This window comes from Xenopus tropicalis, chromosome 8 (assembly GCF_000004195.4).
Source record: "Xenopus tropicalis strain Nigerian chromosome 8, UCB_Xtro_10.0, whole genome shotgun sequence".
Taxonomy (NCBI): Eukaryota; Metazoa; Chordata; class Amphibia; order Anura; family Pipidae; genus Xenopus; species Xenopus tropicalis.
Genome location: NC_030684.2, coordinates 134,770,274 through 134,782,117, shown reverse-complemented (window position 1 = coordinate 134,782,117; position 11,844 = coordinate 134,770,274). Strand labels below are relative to the sequence as shown.

Below are 11,844 nucleotides of genomic sequence, written 5' to 3'. Positions count from 1 at the left end.
TATCTTAGTTGGGATCAAGTACAGGTACTGTTTTATTATTACAGAGAAAAGGGAATTGGTTTTAAAATTATGAATCATTTGATTAAAATGGAGTCTATGGGGACAGGCTTTCCGTAATTCTGAGCTTTCTGGATAATGGGTTTCCGGATAACTGATCCCATACCTGTAAAAACATTTCATGCCTTTGTGTAGCATTAGGTGCACGGTTTTTATCAATGCTGCCTTGCGGCACTGGAGACCAGGGTTTAATTGCACTCAGGGCACTTTCTGCATGGATTTTCTCCAGGTTCTCCCATTTTTCTACCCCAACCCAATATATAAAAAAAAAAAATCTTTTTGATCATTCCTGTGAGAGATGTTACAGTTTCTCAACTTTTTGTTATATATATATATATTTTGTAGGGAAATTCCAATTTACACTTTCCCTGAATACACAACCCTGTGACTTTAACCCTTTCACTGCCAGCCGTTTTGGTCAAAGTGGAACTTGTATTGCCAGACAGTTTTTGAACATTTTGCAATGTTTCACTTTAGGGGCCTTTCCTCGGGGGGACTTTTAGTTTACCCAGGAAAACAATATATTGTTTTTTTTTTTATATTGTTTTTTTCAGGACAACCTATGATTTCAAAATATGGTAGAAAGTTTGTGCAATTCCAATTCTGTATCAAGATATAGGCATGAAAATACAACTGATTTGGAAAGTCCCATGTCTCCTGAACGTGCCAATACCAAATATATATAGTTTTATGGAGATTTCTCACTTGTATAGGTCACAAACTCCCAGCAGTACCTACCAAATTCCCAAAGCACTGCTCCAGAAAGCTGCATACTTTAGATTTCAAGGCCAAAACTTCCACTAACAGAAGGTTTATCCCAGAAAATTACACATTTCTGGAAAGAACAGATTCTGGGGAATACAGAATAGGCACAACTGTCTGTCTGCTCCAAACTATCAAGTCACAATCAACACATTTACAAACATTTTTTTTTTTTTTTACATTTTACCACTTTGTTTTTAGTTTCTTTTCCCTAACAACTGTTTATTTTGACAGCGTGACTTTTGGATCAGATACTCTGACCACTAATTACACTGTCGTGTGACTTGTTTTGTTGTTTCACTGATTTGCACAATTTTTGTGGTTTTATTGCATTTTTATCCCTGTATCAGTGTTCCTTTACCTATTTTGAATTCATCAGAATGTGTACTTTCCAAAAATATATGGTTTTCTGGGGGTCTCTGTATAGTTAGGGGGTGTTACGGCACATAATACGCTGACAGGGGGCTCTGTGTGCAAAAGCTGAGCAGGTGAGAAATCCATATGTGCTATTTTCATTTTGGGGTCAGTACATACCGCAGACTTTGGTATATCTATGCATATTGGGCATCAAACTGTTCAGTAGGCCTCTGGTGTTCCTATTTGGGGAGATTTGCCTTTGTACGCAAGAAATTGTGTGAGATAAATGCGGCAAATTGCAACATTTTTAGGCCTTTTCAGAAATGTCATAAAAACGATTAACTGTAGGAAAGCTTTGCAGATTGGTACTTTGGTGTTGAAAGGACTCTTTACCCATGTTGGATTTGTCAGAATGTGTACAAATGTGTACAAAAAGAATGTGTACAAAAATATATGGTTTTCAGGGGTCACCCTACATTTCTGCAGCTTCTACCCCTCATAAAACTGCTGTGTGTTTATGAATTAGGTAAAGGTAAGCCATGAAATTAGTGGGCACAAGGTATATTTGGGGGTATCTAAGTGCCATGTGATTTGATAAACCCATGTACAGTGGGCGTCAAACTGCTCAGTAGGCCTCTGGGGTTCATATTTAGGGCGTTTTATTTTGGTCCCTAATGACCTATAGAAAATAAGATGCTGCATAGTGGAAGCTTTGAGGCGATTTTTGGAAATAAAAATCGACAAACTTAGGAAAGCTTTGTGGCTTGGCATATGCCGCCTCTCCAGAGAGAATCTTTATCTGCCAAATGACGTACAGCGCATGTTCTTGGCAGATAAACCCTTTTTCTGCAAGCACGTATGCTGTACGCCGTTGGCAGCTAAAGGGTTAAATCTAGGACCACCAAAAACATGGCTGCTGACTGTACTGCAAATGGACAGTTCCCAGTCACAGCCTGGCCCAATCACAGGAGGGATTTGCTTCTGACCTTGAGACCCTTCTGAAAGAGGTTTGGAGCCAAAAAATATATGAAAGTGAGGCAGATCTTTTCCAGGAAGAAGAGGAGAAGCAAAGCAGGGACTCTGCACATTACTACTGAGAGCTGCCTGGGATTTCTGTATCTTCCCTGTGAGAGTTCCTGTGAATCTGTACAAGTAGGGAGATAGGGTTCCACCTGTAGAGCAACTACCCATATAGGGAACCCCATAATCAGAGCATAGGGAGTTAGTTAACCCTTCCCATTCAGCCATTTAGTGAATGGGATTAGTACAGCCGGCCTGAGCTACTGTTAGGGTAGTAATCCCTGTAGGATAGTTAGGATTTCAGCCCTGTAGTGAGTTACCAGCGTGCACACTGGATCTGGATGTGGGATTACCCATCAGCCTCCGTGACACCTGCAGTGGATCTCCTCAGGATCCCAAGAAGGCTTTCTCTAGCCTGCCATCTCAAGCTCAGTGAGGATTAAAACTGCCAGACTGCTTCCCTGCATCTGCTCTGCCCCACAGGATCTATTCCCTTTTACTGCCACTGGGAGTTGGTGAGGTTTTACAGTTACACACCCCGGGGGGCTACAATCTGGTGTTGCAACACATAACTCTGCTCACACTATCTTTATACAAGTAGTTAAAGGACATGTAAACCCTACATTTTCCTACAATGTATATCAGTTGGGCACGTCTCCCCCACTCCGATAGCATCATTTGTACTGCATATATCCCCTCCGCTTGCCAGCACCATCACATTTTCCTAAAACAAAAAGCAGCTTTCACACATCAGTTAAATTTAAAGGAGAAGGAAAGGCTAATAAAGAGTTAATCCCAAGCTGCAGGCATACCTTCAGTTCTCTCAATAGTGCCCTTACGTCTCCCCATATTTCTCCCGTTCAGATGATCAGAAGCCAAACAGGAAGAAAAAACTCTGAGCTGTGTAAAGAAAGTTCCCATAATGCCTCGCTCCTGCACCGAGACCCAGACCAAGTGAACATGCTCAGTTAGTAAGACTATGGGGCTGATTTACTAATCCACGAATCTGAATCCCGAATGGGAAAAAATCGGATTGGAAACGAACATTTTGTGATTTTTTTTCGTCGCCGTCGCGATTTTTTCGTAGCCGTTATGACTTGCGCGAATTGTGGCGACTTTTTTGTATTGAGCGTTAGTAAACGGCGGGCAAACCTTTCCGATTTTTTCCGCGACGGATAAGAAAAAGTCGCGACAATTCACGCAAGTCATAACGGCTACGAAAAAAAGCATTCAGACGCGTTCAATCCGTTCGTGGATTAGTAAATCGGCCCCTATGAGTCAGCTTCCTGCTGATTGGCTCAGATCCACATTCCTAAGGGGGGGAGTGAGTTCTTAGCATTCTTGAGGGAGGGGGGAGCAGGAGAGAGCTGCATGTCTCTGGCACATGAATTACAGACACAACAAATCTTTTGACAGAAGTCAGTGCAGCGTTACTGTGAGTGCTTATGGCTGTATTTACATAGACCTTTCTGATAAAGCTTACTGAGTTTTTACCTTTCCTTTTCCTTCAATCTGCAAACAGCATTTGTGAACAAAGACCCATATTTAGAATAAATTTCATCAAGAATGCAGGCTCACACAGGCAGAGCTGTAATGGTTAATGAGCACTGTAATGGTTAAGCTAAGCTAAGCAGGTTAGGAGAAAAAAATAGGAGCAGACAGCTAGAGCTGAGTTTCTAAGGGAACCAGCAATGCCATCTCTTCACTGGCTGCTACACTGGGGGGGGGGCAAAAAAACTGAGCATGCCCAGTAGCCAACAGCCAAAGCAAATTCCTGAGGGTGGGGGCTGAGTGGGTTACAGGAGGAGAAGGAAATCTAAGTGATTAAGGGGATGCTGCAGCCTTACTATTAATCTTTGAATAACCATAGTGCCCGGTATTGAAAGATTTCAAAGAGTCTGTTCCCTGATTACATTTTTGTCTGTGGGGTTTACATGTCCTTTAACCTACACAGACCCATAGTGTGCACGCGCAACGTTCTTAAAGTGACAGTGACATTTTTATGCAAAGGGCAACCCTTCATTATATTTTCAAATGTTCTATATGTTATGCTGAAACCGTTGTTTCACTGTTCTCATTTATTTGTTTCTATATTATTACATAGAATATTATTATAACACACTTTAACCCAAACAGGATAAGTTCCACACAGCAGCCCCAGTGGCTTGCTTCAAAAAAAAGAAAAAAATATATATACATATATACAAACCATTGCAATAAAATTATCTGTATAAGATAAGTATAAATTCATTGGGTGTTTGTGTTTCCCCCATATGTGTGCCGGGCATCAATTTGCAGTTATGATGATATGAATGTCAGATATTATGGATAACCCAGTTACATTATTGGGTCTGAAATAAATGTTGTTGTTTTTTCCCCCTATAGGATTGGACCATTCACAGTCATCCAGGGGTACTCACAGTCACGTTTATTTAATCGGTGCCAGCTTTATATTGATTTGCTTTGGGTGCATTTGCTTTCTATTGAGGAGTCTGGGTAAGTAAAGAGATTTATCGCAGCCTGATAGTTGCACCTTATTTTCATATATATATTTTATATATAATATAATTAGTGTGTGTATCATTATTATTATTATTTTTTTTTTTTTTAGAAATGTCTAAAACCAAAGTTGTAAGTTCATAGCAATCAAAACAGGTTGCTGGTTTACTGTTTTGAGGTGGGTTCGGGCTGAGCTCTTCCACCCTCCTCACCCCTGACCTTAATGTGGCCACCTCTATTTATAAGGACGGCCACCCAGGCCCCTTCGTGATAAGAGGAATTGGGTGGAGGGGGGTGGACGCAGGTCTATAAATAGATTGCTGGGTTAGGGTCGGGTGCAGGTTGAGTTTTTGTCGACCCGTGTATCTCTACAAGTGTTACAGCACTCATGTTCTAAGCTCTATATACATTTCAGTGTATAAACCCATGTATAATAATGATATATAAATACAACACTCAAAACCATAACTTTTGTTTAAAAATCCCAGCTCATATTACAGTGGTGTTATAGAAATTTATTTAAGTGAGTATCCAAAAACATCGTCTTCCAAAATCTTGTGTATGTGCCAGTATGGGGGGCTTGATGCCCAGGCACTGGCTACACAATTAGCTGGTGAGGAGGGAGGGGAATGTGGGTGCACCTGTCATAAAACTGCTTTATCTTTGTCTTTTTCTAGTTTTAATCATGTGTGTTATGTGCCCTATATACTTTCATAATGCATGCTTCCTTTATGCGTGTATTTTATATATAAAATATACACATAAAGGAAGCACACTGAGAAATAATTCCATATTCTTTTGTTTTTGTCAAGCAAATTAAACCTCACTTACCACAATATAAATAATATAAATCTTGTTTCCTTCAGTCTGGGAATTACACAAATTACACAATCACAGCCAACAGGCAGCTGCCATTTTGTGGGCACTGTTAGTAAGGCAAGCTTTGTATCCCCCCCAAAATCTTGTGTATGTGCCAGTATGGGGGGCCTGATACCCATGTAATGGCTACACAATTAGCTGGTGAGGAGGGAGGGGAATGTGCTGAATTAAGTGTTAAGTCTCTGGTACTTAAAGGCAATGAAATATTCTGTAATAATCCTTTAGTCTGTAACCTGTGCCTGTCATTTAACTGCTTTATCTTTGTGTTTTTCTAGTAAAATCACATGGAACCTATGAGCAATAACATTTTAAATCATGTAATTATTAACTTCAGTCTGTGTTTTGTTCCCTATCAGGAGCCCTTCAGAGGAAATACGGTAAGTGACTGAATATTTTCCCTGAGAATAATGATGGGCATTTGCCCCTGAGACCCAAAGCTCATTAATGGCACTCAGCCCAAACTGAAGGGAAAGGGGAATGTAGGGGTTGGTAGAAGGGGGTTAGTGCAGCACTGAGATTGTACCAAATACATTTCATAACTCAAAACCCACCGGCTGACATATTGCACAAGATTTGTGGGTTGCAGGCAGGTTGGGGCTGAGCTCTTTTGCCCCCTCCTCACCCATGGCCTTAATATAATTGGCTGCTATTTATAGGCGTGCTCTCCCGGCCCCTTAGTGACATGAGAAACGGGGGGCGCAGGTCTATAAATAGAGGTAGGATTGCCAGATCGGCAACAAATCCAAATAAAACAATGCTCCATCTAAAGCCTGTCAGTCATGTAGAAGCCAATGGCTGACGTCCCTTTTACAACTGGAAGATCTTTCTTTGCTTCGTTGTTTTAGAGGATTTCGGGGTTTTTGACGCTGGCTTTTGTGTGACAATACAAAAGCATTGCAGTTATTTTGCAGTTTTTACAACCTTTCTGCAACTTTTTTTGTTCGTGCTTTTTTACTTTGGATAAATGACTGCATTCGCTGAAATCAGGTTTTTTTTCTGTGGTTTCAAACAAATACACTACCAAAATATAAAGTACACGGTTTGTTCTCAGTTCAGACTCTGTAAAAGACGCCCCAGGTATCTGCACTGCAATATAATATAAGAAATTAACCCTCCATTGGTCATAAAATTGCCTTCTTTTTTCCAAGTTTTTATTTTAATTATGGTAATAACTTCAGTCTGTGTTTTGTTCCCTATCAGGAGCCCTTCAGAGGAAATACGGTAAGTGACTGAATATTTTCCCTGAGAATAATGATGGGCGTTTGCCCCTGAGACCCAAAGCTCATTAATGGCACTCAGCCCCAAACTGAAGGAGAAATGTAGAATATGGCAGAAGGGTTTTAGTGATTATATGTACCAAATATATGCTTTAAAATATACCATAGGCAGTTCTTCTTCGCCCTATAGCGGAGCAGGCTGCTTGTGCTTTTCTAAGCGATCCGGCCCCCCGTCTTTTTGGCGCCGCTCCGAACCCCCCAATTTTCCCATTGACTTTGACAGGGAAGATTTTCAAACTGCTGCCAATCTTACAGCTTTGAGGCTACACCCCCCAAACTTGAATCACACAGTCATGGGCTCAGCCTGAATGAAAATATGATGATTGTTGGATGCCCAAAAGTGGGCGGAGATGTGAACAGCCAATCAGATTTTACCTATTGACCTGGCGGAAATCCAACCTGCTGCCATTCTCACAGTAATAACACCAGGGCCCCCAAACTTTGCAGGGTTAGGCACCAGGTAACTGTGGTTCAAGGTTAGAAAAACTGGGCGGAGCCACCAACAGCCAATCAGATTTTACCTTATGACTTTTATTGGTTTGATGCCAGGGTTCCCAAACTATGCATAGTCACTGGGTGATTATGTATTCAAGTTTTTTTTTAAAAAGTGGGTGGAGCCACAAAAAGCCAAGATTTTACCTATTGATTTTCAGTGGGGAAATCCAACCTGCTACCATTCTCACAATTTACCTATTGACTTTATTGGTTTAAATTTAAACTGCTGCCGTTCTGTAACTATTAATCCTACGTTCCCTAAACTTTGCAGAGTTAGTCACTGGGTAATTGCAGTTCCAGGTTAGAAAAAGTGGGTGGAGCCACCAACCGCCAATCAGATGTCACTCGTTGACTTTCAGTGGGAAAATTTAAATTGTTGCCATTCAGACACTATTAAAACCAGGGTCCCCAAACTTTGCACAGTGGTTTTTACTATATAACTGTGGGTCCAAGGTTAGAGAAAGTGGGTGGAGCCAACAGATCAGATTTCATTCAGTGATTTCACATTTTTCAACCCAACATGAAGTTTGTTCTCAAACTTCCCTTTCTAGTTAGAAAATATTCATGTATTCAATCCTTTACCCACTCATGATTCCCAGCTCTGTTAGGGAAATCCCAGCTGTTATTACAATTTTGGATCTGCTCAGTATGTCCCTGCACATGTGGGGGTGGGTACTGGCACCCTGGGAGCTGTGTAAAGGAGAGTAGGCTCAGTGCAGATACAGTACAGGCACTATAGCTATCTGTATCTCTTGTTTGCTATTAGCAATAACAGTGCAACAGAATGAAAATGTTGCAGTTATTGTGGGACAAGTATAAAAACTTGCGGTTTTTACAACCTTTGTGCATCTTCTTCTTTTTATTTGTGCTTTTTCAATTTGGATCTTTTTATAAATGACTGCCAATTGTGGAAATGAGGTTTTTTTTTTTCCGAGGTTTCAAACAAATACAAATCTAAAAAGAAATTATGTTTTAGTAAATGACTGTCTGTGGCAACTTACAGCAGCCCCTCTGGCATTGGGCAGGATCCACAGATTGCCAGTCTGGGCCTGATGTCATATAATAGTCTAACAACAACACTTCTTCTGTGTGTCATACCCACCAACCCCTTACTACATGCCACAAAGTAAAGAGGATGTGTGTGTCATACAAAGGTGATCAAGTTTCCCTTTAAAAATCGCCAATTTTGGAAGCAAATGCAGAAAATAGGCCCCATATACCAAGAAAAAAAGGGAATTTGGTGCATTCTGTATATACAGTGCTGTAAATGCAAAGCAGCCTTGTTCCTTGTCTCCCATTGGCTGGTGGTAAGAACATGGCTCCCTTACTGGTTCAGCCTCCCTGTCTTCTAAATTTGAATGACACATAAGCTGTTAGGGGTTCCAAGAGGCCACACTCCCACACAGCCCCTAATGAATACAACACGGTATAGTTTGTGTGTGCTGGGTTTACTTGGAAGGGTTGAACTTGATGGACTCTGGTTTTTTTTTTCAACCCTATGTAACTTCAGCTCGTAGGGCAGGATGCAAACCGCTAAAAGATTTACACCCAATTTTTTCCGCTTTGCACCCTGCTGTATGCATATTAAACAGGGCCCAAAGACACTTGTTATATATTGTATTTTATTGCCATTTTGCTTCAAGCCACCTTGGCAAACCTACTACTCAACTTTCATCCATCAGTTGCTAATATCAGCTCTCTGTTCCCTCTGCAGAAGCGCTTCTGGGGACACAGCCCAAGCCGGGTAAGTAACTGCACAACCACTGTGTCTGGCTACGTGCTTTTATTTTGCTGAGGGTTTCTCCATGTATTGAAAATATTATCAGGATCTCCTTGTTATCTTGGGGTACCTAGAGATGGAGACAATATGTTAAGAAAGAGCATAGGGAGTGTATATTTTGGTGCAGAGTATGTTGAGCTTAAATACCATTATTCTTCAGCCTGCTGCCCAATCAGACAAAGGAGAGAGGGAGCCAGAGTCCAGGAGAATGCACCAGGAATACTTTACTGACATATTTATGGAACATGTTAGTATTAAATATTAAGTTTTAAAGGGCACATCAACCCCAAAAATAAGTTTTTGCCAATAAAAGAAAACATAATTCCAAGCAACTTTCCAATATGAATTGGTAACAAATTTTCAGTGCTTTAAAAGTTATGTATAAATGTAATTGCTATAGAAAGCAGCATTTGCTGAACTCCTGGTTGTTACTGTTTAAACAATGTTGCAACTGTCGGTCTCCCCCAGCGAGTCAGGTCTGTCAGGCTGCTCCTTGTGTTACACTGTTTCATATGCCGGAGCCCCCAGGGCAGGGAATAGAGAGGGGCAGGCAAACACTGCTTCTAATAGCAATTATATATATATAGATAACTCAACAACCATTATAAATTTGTAATGAACGTAAATTGCAAAGTTGCTTAAAATTTAGTTTTCTTTTATTAGGCAAAAAATTATATTCTGGGTTGACTTTTCCTTTAAAACAGAACATGTTAGGTTTGCTTTAATAGGTAAGACTGGCACATGGGATGCATCCCCACTGGAGGGAAAACATACATTGCCTGTTCCAGTAGTAGGACAAAGATTATTTTTATAAAAGTAAATTCACAATGTGGGGATAAATATCAGAAACATATTTTATGTATGAAACAGTTTTGGAAACCCCATATCTTGGTACTAAATATAGTTTTATGGAGATTTTTTACTCCATATTTCTAGCATAATTGCAGTCGCGAGGGGCCCATGTGTCTGAAGCAATTTACAAATATCACAATTGCATTTTTGGCATAAATTGTAGGCAATTGTGGTAAAAAAAAAATGTTATGTCCGGTTGGGTCATTTCTGGCAGTACCAAACTGATGAGAGGTTGATATGGATGAAATGATGGGACCGTGGCGCTAACGCTGCCTTCAGAGGTGGGGGCACCGCCGGGCTCCCCTGCACCAATAGGCACCGAGTTACATTTTTTTTTTTTTTTATTTTATTATTTCTGTGTTCATTATATTGGCCTTATTATGTGAGATTGTAATAAACATGGGATGTGGCTAAATGACTAATGCAAATATTTATATCTAAAACTATTTCCTTTGGTGTTCTCTTTGCAGCAAATGGAACCCCACACACCGAAGCTCATTCTCCAGTCTGACCTGCTGGTTGAACCAGAGGCTGCTGATCCCCCTTTATCTGAAGCCTTTGCCACTTTGAAATCTTGGAAGAAATTTGTCCCCCCAGTGAGACAACCGTGCCAGTCTCTGCATCAACTTTGTAGGAGTTCACGTCAGTAACCCTGTATTCAGGGGCAATTCTGCCCCAATCACTGCCCTTAGGTGCCTACCTGATACTGCCCCCTTGCAACCTTACCAGCATTTGCTCCCCTACAAGGGTTATGAGGGGCTGCAGTGCTAGTTCAGTTGAACTCTCTGCACTTACAATTTCTAGCATAAACAAACCCATGCTGGACATTTTTTACCAGCTTAGCTGCTTTACTTTATGCTCTCCAAAAGACAGATTGTCCGTATATATTTAATCAGTCCAACTGCGCCACCATCACCCCTGGTCTGACCAGTAGGTATGTGTGGGGCCCACCCCAAGATTCAGAAGGGATTTAAGAACCCCCTCAGGTCACATAAGCGAGAGGAGCCTCCCCAGGGATTAAGTCATCTGAGAGGGGTGGGTATGTACAGGGATGTACAACAGGAAGGAGCTTTGTGAGAAATATGGATCGTGATTCCTCCATTTGATTTATCAGCCCCTTAGCTTTTGGTGCCATTATGCACCCCATGTCCGGGAGATTTCTATATATTTAATGTACATATATCTACATAATTTACTGAAGCGTTTGTATTTGATGCCATGGATTGTATATAAAAGTGTAGAAAAAAATTGGTTACTTTTCAGAAGATGCTTGATGTACAGTATATTCCGCAGTGTAATATTTTCTACTATGTAAATGTATTTAATTACATTAATATTAGTAAATTTTATAATGAATATTTTGTAAATACAGACACTTGGAAGTTTCTCATTTTCCCGTTAGCCTGTGTGTATTTCTTCTTTTTGGCTTTACGTACAGGGGCAATGAGCAGGGGTCACACTACCCAACACTGGGCAGGTCTCACCGACATACAGTGGGAATGCTGGAAGTTACCTTGCATTGGGAAATATCCCCAGAAATCACAGGGCTTTTGTTTTTATTTTGATAATCACAGTTCCAGTGTGTAATCTGTACTGTTACAGCTCTACAGAATGCGCATATAAGCGCTTTACTACATGCGCTTGTTTAGTGCTGCGCTGATCTGCAGCTTCCCAAGCCATTGCACCATTCACCCACCACTCTTCAAAGCAGACACAGCCCGGCCTGACGCTGAGATTGGATACAAGAACCTGTGCCGACCCACATATGGGGGTGAGTTATGTACAGGGATGTCTCAGGCAGGAACGGGGCGAGGGCCCGTGGGTTTCAGCCGTCACTGAGCCGCACACACAATGTTGAGCTTTAAG

At 41.0% G+C, this 11,844-nt stretch overlaps 1 protein-coding gene across 3 annotated transcripts in view; it reads left to right on the top strand.

Moving 5' to 3' along the window:
- The window catches only part of LOC101733623 (selection and upkeep of intraepithelial T-cells protein 2), a 29,829-nt gene extending 18,457 nt beyond the window's left edge, over positions 1 to 11,372 (top strand). For 2 of the 3 annotated variants that reach the window (XM_031891190.1, XM_004918931.4), the window contains exons 5-9: positions 4,582 to 4,692; positions 5,931 to 5,951; positions 6,775 to 6,795; positions 9,061 to 9,090; positions 10,449 to 11,372. In XM_031891190.1, coding sequence (XP_031747050.1) covers positions 4,582 to 4,692; positions 5,931 to 5,951; positions 6,775 to 6,795; positions 9,061 to 9,090; positions 10,449 to 10,489 — 224 coding nt within the window. In that variant the 3' untranslated portion in view covers positions 10,490 to 11,372. The remainder of the gene's footprint in view (positions 1 to 4,581; positions 4,693 to 5,930; positions 5,952 to 6,774; positions 6,796 to 9,060; positions 9,091 to 10,448) is intronic. The other variant, XM_004918932.4, reaches the window with a different exon arrangement.
- Positions 11,373 to 11,844: the final 472 nt, after the last annotated feature.